The sequence below is a fragment of the Poeciliopsis prolifica genome, unplaced genomic scaffold (assembly GCF_027474105.1).
Source record: "Poeciliopsis prolifica strain line A6 unplaced genomic scaffold, Auburn_PproV2 SCAFFOLD002, whole genome shotgun sequence".
Lineage (NCBI taxonomy): Eukaryota > Metazoa > Chordata > Actinopteri > Cyprinodontiformes > Poeciliidae > Poeciliopsis > Poeciliopsis prolifica.
Window position 1 is genome coordinate 4,724,235 of NW_026562377.1, and position 18,839 is coordinate 4,743,073.

Genomic DNA, 18,839 nt, shown 5'->3' on the forward strand with positions numbered 1-18,839 from the left:
TTTTGGAAAGGTTCTGTATGCAGACCAAGTTGCTGTTTGGCTTTTTATCCGGTCTTATCCCTCAGCTTAATCCTTAGTCTTTTTAAGAACTGTTTGTAAGAGGAAAATACTGTTTGGGTAGCATTTTACATAAAAGCATAGGTCCCCACAGACACCATCGGGTGTGATCTGAGGATTTATACACTTTGCAGCGAAGTCATAAACATCCCTGGGGGCTTCATTGTGTGGAGGATTCGGAGGAGACTGTGTGTAAGAAACAGATCCATAGAGAGCTTATCCTTTCTGACACGTCAGGCTTGGCTTCTACACCGTAAAACAAACTGTGTCTGCTTTAAAATAGCAAATACAGTGTCATCCCTAAATAGTTATTTGGCTTTAAAACATATAACACTAACATTGTTTCTCAAGTTCTTGTTTTGGCAGAGAATTAGACAAAAGTTTGAGATTCTGCAGTTAACAGCAGGACTCCTCTGGATAACATTTGGGTTTTTAAGTTGATTTTTATTGTTTTCCTCATGTTTTTGTAAAATACACACCAATAAAAATAACATTCAATAACAATCATGTCTTACAATGCATACGTGCAGTTGAAATCAGATATTTCCATACACCTAAAAACATACATATTTTTTCCTCACTGTCTGATATTAAATCACACTAAAAATCTTTTGTCTTAGGTCAGTTTGAATTACCAGATTACTTCTATTTGCTAAATGCTATTAAACTTAGCAAGAACATTTTTGTTTGGAGTTTAATTTTAAACTTTCTTCAAATTCAGAAGTTTACATACATTTGGTCAGTAACCAGGATGATTGCCTTTTAAGCTGTGTGAATTGTGCCAAACTGTTTGGGTTTCTGTCCTGATGATTTCTTTAGGTGTTGATTGAATATTTCTACAGAATGTTTTGTCATTATGCCATCTATTTTATGAAGTGTGCCAGTTCCACTGATCCAGGTTGGTCAACCCTAAAGTTGGCCAGTTCCAGACACCAACTGATTTATTTTTTTGGCTTCATTTATTTATTTATTTTATGCTTCAAAATTAGTTGTTTTTGCATATCCATTGACAATAATTTTCATAAATTATTGTATTTTGTTATCAATGGATGTTATTTAATGCATCATTAGTTAACTATTTAGGCGATGGGGTATGCATGTAGGTGTGAAGGTATTTTTCATCATTCTTTCTTACCTGTATTTGTTCATCTCATATCAAAGCCACTGCAGAAAGACAACCTTTGTAGAAGTGAGTCTCTGCTGCTTTTAGTCAGCCGACTAAACGCTTTACCAAAGAGAGTTGTCCTTCTGAAGCTTTCATCTACGCCTCGGGGGCTTGGATGAAACAGCAGGACCTTCTCGGGCCCAGCTTGAGAACCTGCCCCTCGAGTTTCCAGGTCTGCTGTGCGCCTTGTAGCTCCCCTGTTTTTAATTAGCTCTTTCAACAGGAGAAAGTGGCAGCAGAATTGTAGCCTGGGAGGTAATTTCAGTTGACTATTTCTTTTTTTCCCCTGTGCCCCTGCACATTCTTCATGGGAATAATCTACATGTGAAAAAAAATCAACGCATTCAGAAGCAGAGACCCATAATTAAGATGTGGCACTTCTGTAATTTTTTTTTCTTCCTCCTCCTTTTGTAGTCAAAGTTCACTGGGTAGCCCACTCAGTGATTGGCAGGATGTGAATTATAAAATTATTTTGTGAGCTATTTGAATGTCAAAGGTCTCCTTGTCACTGCTGGAGAACGCACTGAGCAGGATTTAAAGCCAGCCTCCGCCTGACAGGCACCGAAGTCATTAGAGGAAACAGAAAGAGCTCTACCATAAAACGCAAAGTATATTTTCTTAATCTTCTTGTAATGCCTGATGTTAGGTAGCATACGTAATGAGTTAGGTTTTCCACTTAGAGATCTATATTTGTAAATGTGTGAAATGGGGTTTGAGAAAATTGATTTGGATGGAGTCAGTTTGTGGAGATGCATGCAGGCATATATGTATGTGGAAAGACTATTGGAAAAGTTGTGTGAAATAACAGAAGACAAATGTAATCAGGGTCAAAGTAGCTGAACAAACAAGGCACAAATGCATAAACTTATCTGTTTATGCATTTGTGCCTAAACTCACAAATGCATAGTTGGTCCATAAGAGAGGGACTATCTACAGATACTCCTTTGTATCTGCTGATACAAAGGAGTGTAACAAGACACACAATTCATGGTTCAGCACATTTCTAATGTGGTTACAATGAGAGAAACGAAACAAAACGTAACTTTGTTATCTTTATTCAGATGTTCAAAACTGAGAACTGACTAAAACCAATTATCTTATTTGTATATTTTTAAGTGAACATCTATAAACCCTACCAGATCAACAATGCTCTGCAATTCAGATGGGAAAATTTTGTCTTGAAAAAAGGTCTGTGCAAAATAAATGCTCACTGAAAAACAATGTGTTAGGGTGCAGGAGACAAAAATAAACATTTGGTTTCAGTTTAATCGTCAAGGTGCACAGCATGTAAAACTATGGCTTAACAAGTTGATGAAAATGACTAACGAATATGCTATTACTTTCATGTTTAAACCAACTACTGGCACAAATATTGCCTGCAATCGAACCTTCTGACTTTAGTTATGACTTTGACCCAATTACAGATACTCAATACATTACACATTTGTAATGTATTACAAGAAACTGAAAAGAATAAAAGAGTAAAATGTGATATTCTCTCTGTAAACTTCACTCTTCAAATGACCCATTATTTGGGTTTATGAGCAAACTGGTCAAAGTTGTCAGAAACAGAAGAGAATGGATTGCATGGATTTAATCCCTTGTAGAAACATCTCAAGATGAGTTAAATGTAAGCATTTATTTATTTATGCTGTCATTGTTGAAAATGATATCTTTTAATTGCAGTTCTACAATGATGATGGTCTTTGATACTGAATGAATGATACACTTCTGAACACAGGTTGCAAAGTAAATTGTTTTGCATTTTACGTTGCTGGATGGTAACTGTATTGTAAGATGAGCTTCAAAATGCAAAACAGAAAACCAGAAGACTAAAAAAAAACACCATGTTTTAGTACGTAATCCAAGAAACGTCTGGACAGAACTAAAAACAGTCAAAAGAGAGGCAGTCATTTTTAATCCAGAGTTAAAAATTTTGTTTCGACCTGGTTGTTGCTGGTAATGGCACCACATCATGTGGTTAAGATGACTTATACAACATGGTTTTCAACTGTGGTCTTTCAAATAACAAATTTACATTCCTCCTTACATATTCCACCCACTATTCATCCCCTGCATTTATTGTTTGTACCAGCAAATAATGCTGATGCCTTTCACAACATCTTAGTGCTCTAGGGTGTATCCTAGCAACACATTCAGACAAAACTTTTGATTGGCTTTCGGAGACACAGCCCATGACTCACAAACAATGAGTGGATCTGTTGACCGCTTACAATCAACGTGTAGCATGAGGAAGTTTGGCTGTTTGGAACTTTGGTTGATGCTTTGCTGTGATTCCTCAAAAGGCAGCGCACATTGACAATGCTTTAAAATATGAGGGAATTCCACTACATCAACACGATGTAGACACCAAAACAGATTTGTGTTGAGGGGGGTTTACTTAATGAATTTGCCATGACTCTGATTTCCAAATCTACCTTTTTTGACATTCTTTTTAATATTTTGCATGCATGACCCTACTGCCTATTTGACCTGCTCTTATCTTTCATCATGCACAATACAAGGAACAATTTCCTATCTCTTTCTGTGGCATCAGTGTTTGTTTTTCCTACCTGTGTTTGAGGATTCTGTCTGGGTTGAGCTGGTATTCAGATTCTTATTTAAGCTTTGATGTAAGATAAAAGCCATGATCACCAGTAGATGTTGTGGATCAGAGGAAAGTCCACTTCCACTCTCTGCTCTGCATGTTTTGTTGCCAGACATTTTTCTTTGATCTCCTGCATCTGAGAAGAAAGGAACATTTATAGTTTACATTAAGGCAATATTTATGTACTGCAGCAATGCTGCTTGCACTTGCTCTTTATTGAAGAAGGTCATTAACAGCTATGTGAGAATTTGTGAGAATTTAGATTAGCAATCAGGTGAAAAAACCTTGAACATATTTTCAGTTTTTGGCTCCAAGTCATTGAATTCTACTTTTACGGCTATAGTAATATTCTTGAAATATCAAATGTTGAACCTTCAGGACCTTAGCTATTTTTGAAGTTTTTCCTTTCATCTTGGGTCAGTGACAGCAAAGCAAAACTAAGCTCTATGAAGTAAATGTTGAAGTCTCTTTAGCTACCTTGTTTTTTTTTTTTTTTTTTGTCATTTCCCTTCATGTGTTATTGGTTGTTGCAAAACGGCGGTCTTATATAAATTTAATATATAAACGGTCTTATATAAATAACTGCAGATTTTAATGTAATTATGTTACTAGATATTCAGATCACAACTTTGAAACTCTTAAACTTTTGCGGGGTTTTTTTTCCGACTGAGGATGGAATGATGAAAATGCCCTGCTATTTTGATCTAAGTCTGGAAGGCACATGGCCACATTAGGTGTTCAAGTATACAAATTTGCATGTTTGTTTTTACACTGATTTCAAAGCTCAAAATTGCTTCAGCGACCTGAGGAGTGAGGCTGTTTTCCACTTCAGAGGTTTAGCCTGAAATTTAGCCAAAACCATTTTCAGCGACGCCTGCTTTGTCTCTGAAAGCAGGATGGTGTCAGGTGGTATTAAACTCTGGAAGGTTTAGAGGTTGATTGCCAACCTCCAAAAAGAAAAAAAAAGTCACCTGGTTAAAAATGAAAGCTGAATTGCAGTATAAATGTATACAAAATCACAATCACCATACAATATTTAGTTGGATATCTGGATTATATAGTTAGATAGTTGAGAAGTCTGGAGCTGTTCTTCATGACCACCATCTCAATATGTCAAGTTTTTAACAGGCTAAAGTTTTTAACAGGCTAAAGTTATGTGAGCTTTAGCATTATAGGGAAATTACAATATCCTAACAGAGAGCAAGCAAAATATGGGTTCATAAATGTTGATGTAATGTCTTCCTGATTTTATTCTGTGTTTTTGTCTGATTATCAAGACCAATAAAAATTGAAGTCCAGGCACATAATTGAGATGTCTGCCATGACTTTGACCAACTATGCATCAATTCATATTTGACTATGTTTGTGGATCGTGTCTTCTTTGGCAGTCAGTGATTCTCTACCATAATCTGCTCTTTGGCTTAGTGAAAACATTAAAGATGAACAGTAACAGACCAGATACAACCAGTTTCACTGCAAACACTAAGATTACAAAAACAAATGTATCTGCTTTGGAGTTTCTATTAGCGCTGTGCCAAAGGGCTGTTGCAGAGGTATTTTTTTTTAATTTTTATGATATTGTATTTTAGCATGAATCTAAAATGAACCACATCGCCAAAATGTGGTTCATTTCTGTTCAAATCTGTTCTCTATCCAGTTTCAACAGAATTTTGCACCGAGTCATAATTCTTGCAGAATTCTTGCTGCTTCTGCAAGAATTAGTGAAAGTTTTAGTCACTCCCAGGATCTCAGTGAGTGTAAGCCTATTTTACAGTCTATAGTTAGTGGTACTAAAAAGCAGAAGCAGTTGGGAACAACTGCAACTGAACCATGAAGTGAAATCACAGAGCAGGGCTGGCAGATGCCAAGATGCAGAGTTGATGGCTCCAGATTAGCTCAAGAACAGTATGCAGAGATTGTTTTTCCTTAGCAGAGCAGCTGCATCCAAGCCTTAAATCACCAAGTGCAATGAAAAGCATTGTAAAGCAATGGAAGAGTGTTCTCTGGAGTTATGAATCTTACTTCTGGCTGGAAATCTAGTTAACGAATCTGAGTTGAGTTTGGTTCAGAGGGGATGTGGAGCTCAGCCTCTTAGTTCCAGTGACGGAAACTCTTAATGCTTGATAATACCAAGACATTTTGGTCAGTTTCATGTTCCCGTCTTTGTGAGAACACTCTCACTAAGTAACATGAGTGTTGGATTTTAGACCTCTCAAGTTTTATCTAGTATCTTGCCATTAATTTTATACCGGAACAATTCAAATAAAGCTTATAATTCCCAACATGTATTGAATTTACTCTGAGCATGCCATTTTTCAAAAAGAAGCCCAATGTGTAAGACGTTAACATCAGCATCTGACCCCAGACACTGATGGCTGGTTTGCCCTGGGCGCCAAACTGGCTAGGACCACCACTGCATTCCCCGTAACTTTGTACAAAGCCCTTTCAGAACAGTAGAAGCTGCTACAGCTGGAATGAGTGGACTGTCTTCATGTACAGGTTCTGAATGATACAATAATAAACTGCAAATGTTCCGATGTTAGACTGACGCAGAGAAGCGATATGACATAATGTAATTCACCTTTGTCACATAGCAGGTCACTGATTACAGGATGCATAAAAAGTAAATAAATTCAATGTAATTGAGCTTTATCAATGTAATAAGACAAAGCAAATAAATTACACAATCCAATTGAGTAAATATAATTAATAATCTTAAGACAACCTGTCACAAACAGATCTTTTCCACCAGTTTCAATGCCCTTTTATGTAGCTTGACTTACAATGCCCTAAAAGTTGAAGTGCAGATGTGATTACCACTCATTCAGTAACTCAGCAGTGAGCAGCATTTTTAGTTCTTGAACAATAAAGCTTAAAATGAGCTTTTAAAGAGTTTTTGTTTTTTCTGTAAGTTCTTGCTTTAAAGTTTTGAAAACATTCAGTGCTGCTGCAACTAATGACAGCACTACTTATGAAAGTTAACCGTAATGACAGCTCAGCTGTGCTGAGAATTTTGTTCCAAGGCTCAGAAACATGGGAGATTAAAAAAAAAAAAAACATTAAAGATTGAAAGCTCTGTTCTCGGTAACCCTGTAAGGCTGGATATATTGTAAAAAGGGTGATGGGATCTGTAATTCTCTTCAAATGAGAAAAAATGTTAGAAAGGACATTTGCAGCATGTCACTGTATCGAAGATGCAGTGAGGTAAGTTGCCACTTTACAGTACACTGGTGGGTGAATTTTTGTCGAAAGTGTTATCACAAGATTGTAACGAGATGAAGGAAGATAATAAAAAAGAAAGCACAACTAATAGCAACAAATTTTTTGTGGAGCATTGACTGCAATGTTTGTGAAGAAGTCTGTTTGGATCTGTAGTCAGAGCCAAGAGTGGTTGGATTGTGATGTGATGAGCTGTACTGACCCTGACTTCTTTCATAATGGTCACTGCTTGCATCAGCCTTTGCTTACATCTGTATTTACCATGTTTGGACTACACGAGTGCAGAATTATGACGTAAAAGTCGCCTAAATGCGACATGGGGTGGGGGAATTATTCTGCCATATTCCATCCACATCAGCCAGTCTGAAAGCAGGATTTTATGTCTTTCTTCTCAAAGCTTGTAATGATTGTGCTCAAAACTCACCCAGTACAACACTCTCATTCTATTGGCTGATAGGTTGCTTGGCTGCTGTGCCAAAAGGCAGTTCCATGTATCGTAAGCAAGCAGATTAAGTGTGAGCTCGAGGAGAAGTTTTGAGTACAAGTCTTACAAGTTTTGAGAAGACATTAAATCCTGCTTTCAAAATAAAAATATAAGCAAAAGTAATACAAGTTTTGAGAACAAAAGACATGAAATCCTGCTTTCAGATTGAACATTTGAGCTTTTGGATTATGGCAGAAAAATTTCCACGTAACATGGCCATTCAAACTGCTGACACTTTGAAAACTATCGGATACGTATATGATTTAGTACCACATATGGAAATGGATTTTTTTGGGTTGTGAAAAGATCAGAATTGTCATAAAGAAGTTGGATATGAGATGCATATGGGACAATTTTTTTTAATGCATTTGCCTGCTTTGTGAGTGTAGCCTCAGTAAGAGTGCCCATATCTGTACATCAGAAAAGTTCGGATTGCTTCCAACATCACAAATGGAGCTCTCTTACCTGTAATTTGAGTCTGAAGCCTCTTCACTTTTAACACCGACCTTGCAATAAATAGCTTCTCTATTTTTTTCACCAGTAATGGAAGATGAGATACTCAGTTAATCCTCCACTGTGTCAAGTTTTTTACATTGCTCTAACATGTAGCTTTATTGTGGGAATGCAGAAAAGGGACGTCCAGTACAAGCTTAAACTGCCTGTGAAAATATTGCAGTTTGAAGAAAGTCCAGATAGAACGGAGTAACAACGGTTCCACAATAAAGATGAAACATCTTTTAGTTATGACTTTTTCTACAGCCAGTATACCTGATGTGAGTTCACTGGTAGAGCACTCAAAACTCTTATTTTAGGAAGAGAACCTACGTGACTTCAGGGTCAGGGTCACATAGGCAAGGTTTGAAATCTAACAAAAAGAAAACAGACAGTGGGTTATTTTCTGATACAGGGGCATACATGTGAATAAAGCACCATTTTCCAGAGCCACAGTGGCATTTCAGTCGGGTCAAACACTCACAGTGCCCTGCGCATGTACTCTAAACTACAGAAACCCACCTGACAACAGTTATATTTGTGTAACATTAGACTCCTGAAAGATTTTAGCAGTGTTAACCCCATATTCAGCTACTCCACTTTTTCGCCCTCTTTAATCCATACTATATATGCACAACAGCAATACTTAGCTTTGTTCAGATTTATTTAATGTGTTTGAAACCAAAAAAAGCGTATTTTCTCTGCAGAATCTCAGTTTTACGGCAATGACGCAAAGGCTTAATCCATAGTTTAACAAATTAAAGTAACCGTAGATTTTATTAACCTATGTTGTACCTTGTTCCAGAAATAATGCCAGAGGTTTAAATGAGTTTTTCCTGTTACACAAAATAACTCTTGAAATTATTGCTGGGTAGTCATTAGCTGTGCTCCTGTCTGCCCTCAGATGTTTTGTTTTTCCTTCTTAATCGTTCTGAAATAAATTTTGATATCAGATAATGATGACCATAGGAAATTCAAAAAGCAGCTTTCAGTGACATTGTCTACAGAAAAAGACATCCAACATGACCCTACTTAGAAAAATTCACAATTTATTTTGAAGTCATAAGTACTCATGGGTCAAAAAAACCCTAATTGTTTTTTCTGCTGTTCCATTGTGGAATAGCGAGGAAGAAATTTACTAACTAATGTGATTAAATTTAGTTTTGTCTTCTATTCCATTAGGGAAATGTTTAACCTGAATGATGCAGGAGTTTTAAGGTGTTTAATAACTGCTGAATGTCAATGATGATAAACAGTCTCTGTATACTTGTATTTATGACTGTCATTGCTTTGCCCTTTTAGTCGGTTGTTTTTAGAGACGGTTTGTGTGTGTCACAGTGGATTCCCCCACATACTGGCCCCCGACTGGCTTTCTAGCTAATGTGTTGTCTTTCTCTCTGTGTATGTCTATGTCTGTTTTTTATGACTGTGTCTGCGCCTTCTGTTGTTTTTTGCCTATTTTTTTTTTCTTTTTGTCACATTTGGCTGGTCATCTACGTTCTTCCGTGTGCTTCCGGGCATGTTTTGCATGTTCGTGTGTGCTTTAAATGTATGTTGGTGTTTGTGTTTGTCCCCACCCATGTATGTGCATCTCTTTCTTTGTGTTTGCTCCCATCCTTCGTCTCGTCTTCTCCCCTTTGTTGGCGTCTCCATAATGTCCCTCCTCCAGCCTTTGTGACTTTGCTGAACGGGGACCAGGCTCAGGATGCCATCCGCTCCCTCCACCACAGCACTGTCCGAGGACGCCTGATCAACGTCACCCTGCAGCCCACAGACTCCCTGCTCTGCCTTACCAACCTGCCCCACACCTTCACGGCGCAGCAGTTTGAGGAGTTGGTGCGCTTGTATGGAAACATCGAGCGCTCCTTCCTGGTTTATAGTGAGCTAACGGGCCACTCCAAGGGATATGGGTTTGTCGAGTACATGAAGAAGGACTCCGCTTCGCGGGCCCGCTCGGAGCTGCTGGGTCGACCTCTGGTACGTTAAACCACAAAAAAAATGGCATCCATCCATTTTGATCTTTTGTTGTGAAAATTTCAGAATGTCCCCGAAACAAAGATTAGATTTATTTTACCTTTTCTTGCTACGAGATATTTTATCCTTGACATAACTAACCAGCTGCAGATTTATGTAATCTTTGACTTCTTGATTTTAAAATTAGCAAATTAATTTCCTCATTTGACTCAAAGATGAAAATGAGTCAAGATGAAAGAGATTATACATGAAAATGTATAATCAGACATTTAGCTAAATATCAATTTAATATGAGTTCTATTAGAACTTGATTTATGATACCAAATATGGGGTCTTCCATATTAAGTTTTCATTTGTAAAGAAAAACTTAAACTGCAACTGTGTAAATAAGATAATTCTTATTCTCATGGCAACATCTTCATTTTGCTGTACGAATATCCTTCAATGCAAAAGCTTTCTGACCTTTTACTTGTGATGCTTGAGTGACTTCAGACTCTACAGATCTCAATTCCTGTACATTTTTTATACCACTGATAAATTTAGCTCAGTTTGCACTTAATACATTGAATCCATTATCTATATTTTTAAATGATTTTCATGTGGCTGACTGAAAATCTAAACTTGGTGTCTGTGCTTAATGCTGCAGGGGGATCGGTCGCTGATGGTTCAGTGGATGGATGTCAACCAGCTGAGCCAGGAGGAGAACCTGCACTCCAAGTGTCTCTGTGTGGACCGGCTGCCTCTGGACCTCTGCGACTCCGAGGAACTGGCCCAGTTCTTCTCTGAAACATACAAACCAGTCTTCTGCCAGGTAGGATTCAGTCATTCTTTTGCCAAGCTTCCTGCCACAGAGCAGGTCTCCCATACTCAGTTCCTCCAGACTAGCAGCAGCAGGAATTAGTAAACACCTGATGGAACTGCAAGTCTGTTGAGCTCACCATATCAGAAAGATTTATGAATTTAGGGGGGAAATACGTTTTTTTTATTGCTATTGCTCCAAAATCATATCCATAGGATCTATGGCTTAAAATAATGTGAACTATAAACTTTGAAAACCCCCTTCATCTCTACACACACACCTTTTCCAATGGATCATCACCAGGTGGGTGATGCACATATAAGATTCTGCCTCTCTTTCGACCTTCCTCTGATAAAATCTAAGCTTTTGTTTTTATTGTGAGGTGTGGCTGCAGCGTCACCACCCTTCAGCTTCCTCCTTCTCATTTCTCTCTTCTTTCAGTCTTTGTTTTCTTTCATATTTGCTTCATCGGCTTTTTTCCACTACATCCACTCCTCCGCCTCATGAACGTTTAAAGTTCACTCAGTGGATATCGGCCATCTCCTGCATTTCCAGTTTTAGCTCCGCCCTTCTTCCTCTCCCTCCCACATAGAAATCAATACACCCACATCATCCAGGTCCCATGATGCTTTGTGGGTGTTTAGCTCATGTTGTTTTGCTGTTGCAGAGCCAGCAGGGTTTGACCTAAAGTTCAGCTTTTTTCTGTATTGTGTATTTTTCGCCTCTAAGTGGATGTTTTTTAGTGCTTTTTAACACGTATATTTAATGGAAAAAGCTGATGAAGACCATACGGACACGAGGCGGAAGCAAAACATTCACACATTATTTTACCCAATGTCACATTTCATTGCATGGATCACTGTTTAGCTCTTTCAAATGATTATCATGTTAAAATTAAAATATGAATACATCTATTTTACTCTGATTTAAAGTGAGAGACTGATTGGCATAAGAGCCAAACAGTGTCAAATAAATGGCAAAATAAACTTTTTTTTCCCGCTGTTTTACTTTTTCTTGTCGTTTGCTTTTATTTTCCCAGCTGTTGGAGGCTCATATTCATGTCTACATGGCTGTGGGAGAATACTTTGAATTAACTGCACACTTGAAAGCAACACGTACTTGGCATGCATGCTCTGCTCTTATTCTCAGATATGATGAAATATTTAAGTCCTCTTGTTAATTCTTCCTAAAAAAAAAAAACTTATTTAAAACTTCTTAAACAGCACAAAGATGCTCTCCTCTCTGTTCTGTCTCAACTCTGCAGTGCCTGTAAGTTGTTTGCACATAAAGTGTTGCACTTATGGCATGTTAGGACTCTGTGAAGGTACATGCAAAACAATCTGTAAATACAGTACAAGTCGCAGCACAGATGTCGTTCACACGTGTATGTTTTTGTTTTTTTGTTCAATGCTCTGTAAATTATTATTAAATTTACAATATATTATTGTGAAACACAATTATAAATTTGCATTTTACATTTGCAAATTTATAATTGTAAGATATACATTTTACTATTTATATTATATTGATGCTCTCTGAACAATATAATAAATACTCTCCTCAGCTATTTCCCAACCCATTTTCAAGAAGAGAAAAAGAAAAATCCCCAAAAATACCTTATGAGTCCTAGTGCCCTCCAGATATAATATAAATGATTAAAAAGAGTGTTTTTTGTGAAATTAAATTTTGTGAAATTATTAGACAGGAATCTAATTGGTAATTTATGGCAAGACTTACAAATTTGTGTTAAAACTGATGACAGTTTAGTTGGGGTAGGTTGCCTTTTGGAAAGCTTGTGGAAATTGCAGTTACACTTTATTATTTTTTTAATTCCCACATCTCAGCTTTATTGGTTCTGTAAATATCTAATATATCTAATAACCTTTAACTCTTTGGAACTTGGAGTAGAAATCCTGCCTTAACGTAAATCACAGCTGCTTCTGTCTTACAGCCTTATTAGGTTTATTAGGCTGTAATGTTTGGCAAGCATGATGCCAGTTTGGTTCATTGCATCTTCATGTGCTTTACTTATGCTGAACTTCCTCCTGTCCTCTTCTCCAATCTTGCATATAAACACCGCTCCTCCATTGTGTACCTTCTTGACACTTTTTCTTTGTTCAGAGTGCACTTAACTTGTGGCCTTGTCCTGAGTGCTGTAATTCTGCCACCTACGACAGAGGCCCTCCAGACAGCACTTTAGCTTTATTCAGACGAGAGAGACCGAGGCAGGAAATGTCAGCCATATTAGAAGAAAGGACAAGCGGATGGAGATGTAGGGAAGGGAAGGGATGGAATGATGAATGCCAGACCTCTTAAAGAGGACGGCATGATGGAGGTGACAGGTGACAGCGTTGAGCCTAATGGAGCTACGAAAACATGAGGTGAGACGGCAGAGGGGTGTAGGCGTGGATGTCAGGGTGAAAGGATTGTCGGCATATATTCAGGCATAAAATGAAATAACGATCTTCGAGAGCGAGTTAAACAATCGGAGTTAAACAATTGCGCTGACACTTTGTTAAGTTAAATTTGCCATCTGTGTGTGTGTCTTAAAGAAAAGATGTGTGGGTATAACTCAGAGATAGACGGGTTAATCAGAATGAATGTAGCCCAGCGAAAGGTTTCAGAGGCAGAGTGACACACAGCCCTCAACGCTTATGATTCATCCTCACTTTGTTTATTTCTGACATTGTGGTCAAACACTCAGCTGTAACTATGGGAACTGTTTCAACAAAGATCAAATATTTCTTTGTTCAAATATGCCAAACACATATCCATCTTGAACTTTTCCTTATTTGTCAAATTAATGCAATGTCCAATTTATCAAATCAGCAGCTCAACATCAGAAATTTTATTTAAAGAACCAAATCAAAGTAACTCGTATTTGAAGTTTATGTTCAAAGATGAAAATCCAGTGCTACCTTTTGTATGAAGAAGTTACCTTAATAGTAAATAAAGTTGCCCTCAGTATAGATACAGCTACTGTTATAAAAGAAACTGCTAGTCATGCAGAACATAAATCTGATTCTTTATCGAAGAGTGGCAAGAAGGTTTATGAATGGAAGTCCTAGTTGTGATTTCAAGATTAACTCTGAGATTAAAATAATTTTTGTTGGACTATATGTGAAATGTTGTTTGGACAAAAACAAACACTGAATAACACTGTGAGCACACCATCCACCTGCTGACACGATGGCGGGAGTATCATGCTGTGGGGAGGCTCGTCAAGCTGCAAAAGACTCGAGACAAGAACGATGACCAAAGTTATGCAGCCACAACTACAATAGAGGCTTAGAAATATTCAGGTGTCAGACTGTCCTAATCAAAGTGCAGATCTTCATTCAATTGAGATTCTTTGGCAGGACTTCACACCAGTGAATGTAAGACTGTGATAGATTTGTATTTATCTTTGTTTACACATTTTGAAAACAAGAAGAATTTTCTTCCACTTCATTATTATGTGCTGCTTTGTGTTCCTCTTAATTTCCCATTGAAGTTTGTAGTTGGAATGGAACAAACTGTGGAACATTGAAGGGGTATGAATACTTTTGCCCTCAGGCATACTAAGGCATACATTGGTAAAGAATGGTGTGTAGAAAATATTTATCTACAAAAGCAGACTTATTGCTTCAGAGGGATCTAATTTTGAAAATGAACATATCGTAATGGGAAGCACATGTTCTCTGCAATCATTGACAATCATTGCTAATTAAACATTTTTGAGCACAATCTTAAGATTCTTAACACAATTGTTGACCTTATGTGAAGTTCTTTTTTCAATCAAGTCAAATTAAAATAATCTACAGTTAATGTGGAATCCTGATTTGCCGAAAGATGTGGAAAATCCTGATGAATACACATTAGGAGACACTTAATATTTGATCATTCAGCCTGACTCATAATTTAATTCCACTTTTACCATTTTTAAAAATAATAATTCTTTGTTATATTATAATCTGCTCAGTCTGTGACAGCGTTTTGCTTAAATTCAGAGTTCTGCTGCTTCTTTCTCACATATCTGAACACTTAGACCTGTCACTGTGGGAGGTCACATATATTTCTCTACAGACAGCTGTGACAGGGCTGTCATGACCTCATCACTCCTTTCAGACTACTGACGCGGCCATTTAAGCTCACTTACACACTTACACACACACGCAGGCACGCACACACATATCCTATGACGGATGCTCCTCTGGGTCCAGGCCGTCTTGGTGATGCAATCAGCGTCTCTCAGCTGGGCACCGCAGCTCCACTTCAGCAGATATCATACACACTGATTGCTAACTTTACATTTCTTTGCGATGAAGGTCTTTGCAGTACACGTAAAAAGGTTTTTGAAATATTATTGTTAATGTCCAAATATTTACACTTGTTTTCTCTGTACATTTTCAGTTTTTGTTTCTTCTCTTGTTTCTTGTGGTGCCTTTTGCTCTGGACTTGACACTTTTTTCTAAGATTTATTAATAATGACCCACTTTCAACTACTTAATTATAAACCTCTAGAACAAATTATAAGTCAATTAAGTTCAAGCTGCTGCTGTCTGGATGTCCTTCCCACACATTTCTTTAAGAAAGTCCTGCCTGTTATTGCTACTGATCTCATCCAAATAGTAAATTCTTCACTCACATCAGGCGTTTTCCCCCAGGCCTTGAAAACCGCAGTCATCAAACCACTGTTAAAAAAGAACAACCTTGACAAATCACTATTGCAGAATTACAGGCCAATTTCAAACCTCCCATTCATCAGCAAAATGATTGAAAAAACTGTGTGTAAACAATTAAATAGTTTCCTCATGATGACCAACTGCTTTGACACTTTCCAGTCTGGTTTTCGTGCTCACCACAGCACGGAGACTGCCCTCGTAAAAGTATTCAATGATATCCATATAAATATGGACTGTGGCAGAACCACAGTGCTGGTTCTGTTGGACCTCAGTGCAGCTTTTGACACTGTCGACCACGACATATTACTGAATCGAATTGAAAGTTGGGTTGGACTCTCCGGTTGGTGCTCGACTGGTTTGAATCTTACATAAAGAACAGGGATTTCTTTGTTTCAATTGAAAACTTCTTATCAAAGAGGTCAAAGGTCACATGTGGGGTACCCCAAGGTTCAAACTTAGGACCCCTCTTATTTAATATTTATATTCTCCCACTAGCTCAGGTCATAACAGGAAATAATATTAGCTACCACAACTATGCGGATGACACACAGCTCTACATTACAATGTCACCAGGTGACTCTGAACCCATCCAATCACTGAATAAATGCTTAGAGCAGATAAATGTGTGGATGTGCCTAAACTTTCTCCAGCTGAACAAAAACAAAACTGAAGTCATTATTTTTGGACCTAAAAAGGAACGATCTAAAGTCAATGCACAGCTTCAGTTATTACAACTAAAAACTAGCGATCAGTAGTGATGGACTCGGACTTGAACCTTGCGAGCCACATAAAGACAATTACAAAGTCAGCCTTCTATCACCTGAAGAACATCTCCAGGATTAGAGGACTAATGTCTCAGGCAGATCTAGAGAAACTCATTCATGTGTTTATCTTTAGTCGCATTGATTATTGCAACAGCGTCTTCACAGGCCTGTCCAACAAATCAATCAAACAGCTGCAACTGATCCAGAATGCTGCTGCTCGCGTTCTCACTAAAACCAGGAAGATAGATCACATAACACCAGTTTTAAAGTCAGTGGCTAGAGGGGCAGGATGATTAGCAGTGGCAGGAATTGCAGGATGAGCATCAGTGGCAAGAGGGGCAGGATGATCAGCAGTGGCCAGAAGGGCAGGATGAGCATCAGTGGCAGGAATTGCAGGATAAGCATTAGTGGCAAGAGGTCAGGATGAGCATCAGTGGCTAGAGGGGCAGGATGAGCATCAGTGGGAGGCAGGGCAGGATGAGCATCAGTGGAAGGCAGGGCAGTATGAGCATTAATGGCAAGAGGGGCAGGATGAGCATCAGTGGCAGGCAGGGCAGGATTAGCATCAGTGGCAGGCAGGGCAGGATGAGCATCAGTGGCAAGAGGGGCAGGGTGAGCATCAGTGGCAGGAAGAGCAGGATGAGCATCAGTGGCAGGCAGGGCAAGATTAGCATCAGTGGCAGGCAGGGCATGATTAGCATCAGTGGCAGGCAGGGTAGGAGGAGCATCAGTGGTCGGCAGGGCAGGATGAGCATCAGTGGCAGGCAAGGCAGGATGAGCATCAGTGGCAGGCAGGGCAGGAGGAGCATCAGTGGCCAGAAGGGCAGGATGAGCATCAGTGGCCAGAAGGGCAGGATGAGCATCAGTGGCAGGAATTGCAGGATAAGCATTAGTGGCAAGAGGTCAGGATGAGCATAAGTGGCTAGAGGGGCAGGATGAGCATAAGTGGGAGGCAGGGCAGGATGAGCATCAGTGGCAGGCAGGGCAGTATGAGCATTAATGGCAAGAGGGGCAGGATGATCAGCAGTGGCAGAAATTCCAGGATGAGCATCAGTGGCAAGAGGGGCAGGATGAGCATCAGTGGCAGGAAGAGCAGGATGAGCATCAGTGGCAGGCAAGGCAGGATGAGCATCAGTGGCAAGAGGGGCAGGATGAGCATCAGTGGCAGGCAGGGCAGGAGGAGCATCAGTGGCAGGCAGGGCAGGATGAGCATCAGTGGCAAGAGGGGCAGGATGAGCATCAGTGGCAAGAGGGGCAGGGTGAGCATCAGTGGCAGGCAGGGCATGATTAGCATGAGTGGCAGGCAGGGTAGGAGGAGCATCAGTGGCAGGCAGGGCAGGATGAGCATCAGTGGCAGGCAGGGCATGATTAGCATCAGTGGCAGGCAGGGTAGGAGGAGCATCAGTGGCAGGCAGGGCAGGATGAGCATCAGTGGCAGGCAGGGCATGATTAGCATCAGTGGCAGGCAGGGTAGGAGGAGCATCAGTGGTCGGCAGGGCAAGATTAGCATCAGTGGCAGGCAGGGTAGGAGGAGCATCAGTGGCAGGCAGGGTAGGAGGAGCATCAGTGGTCGGCAGGGCATGGTTAGCATCAGTGGCAGACAGGGCAGGAGGAGCATAAGTGGCAGGCAGGGCAGGATGAGCATCAGTGGCAGGCAGGGCAGGATGAGCATCAGTGGCAGGCAGGGCAGGATTAGCATCAGTGGCAGGCAGGGTAGGAGGAGCATCAGTGGTCGGCAGGGCATGATTAGCATCAGTGGCAGGCAGGGCAGGAGGAGCATCAGTGGCAGGCAGGGCAGGATTAGCATCAGTGGCAGGCAGGGCAGGAGGAGCATCAGTGGCAGGCAGGGCAGGAGGCGCATCAGTGGCAGGCAGGGCAGGATTAGCATCAGTGGCAGGCAGGGCATGATTAGCATCAGTGGCAGGCAGGGCAGGATAAGCATTAGTGGCAAGAGGTCAGGATGAGCATCAGTGGCTAGAGGGGCTGGATGAGCATCAGTGGCAGGCAGGGCAGGATGAACATCAGTGGCAGGCAGGGCAGTATGAGCATTAATGGGAAGAGGGGCAGGATGATCAGCAGTGGCAGAAATTCCAGGATGAGCATCAGTGGCAAGAGGGGCAGGATGAGCATCAGTGGCAAGAGGGGCAGGATGAGCATCAGTGGCAGGAAGAGCAGGATGAGCATCAGTGGCAGGCAGGGCAAGATTAGCATCAGTGGCAGGCAGGGCAGGATGAGCATCAGTGGCAGGCAGGGCATGATTAGCATCAGTGGCAGGCAGGGTAGGAGGAGCATCAGTGGTCGGCAGGGCTGGATGAGCATCAGTGGCAGGCAGGGCAGGATGAGCATCAGTGGCAGGCAGGGCTGGATGAGCATCAGTGGCAGGCAGGGCAGGATGAGCATCAGTGGCAGGCAGGGCATGATTAGCATCAGTGGCAGGCAGGGCATGATTAGCATCAGTGACAGGCAGGGAGGAGGATCATCAGTGGCAAGAGGGGCAGGATGAGCATCAGTGGCAGGCAGGGCATGATTAGCATCAGTGGCAGGCAGGGCTGGATGAGCATCAGTGGCAGGCAGGGCAGGATGAGCATCAGTGGCAGGCAGGGCAGGATGAGC

At 40.3% G+C, this 18,839-nt stretch overlaps 1 protein-coding gene across 1 annotated transcript in view; it reads left to right on the forward strand.

Moving 5' to 3' along the window:
* The window catches only part of raver2 (ribonucleoprotein, PTB-binding 2), a 101,322-nt gene that overhangs the window by 36,217 nt on the left and 46,266 nt on the right, over nucleotides 1–18,839 (forward strand). Inside the window, exons 3-4 of the mRNA XM_055056524.1 lie at nucleotides 9,695–10,002; nucleotides 10,646–10,810. Coding sequence (XP_054912499.1) covers nucleotides 9,695–10,002; nucleotides 10,646–10,810 — 473 coding nt within the window. The remainder of the gene's footprint in view (nucleotides 1–9,694; nucleotides 10,003–10,645; nucleotides 10,811–18,839) is intronic.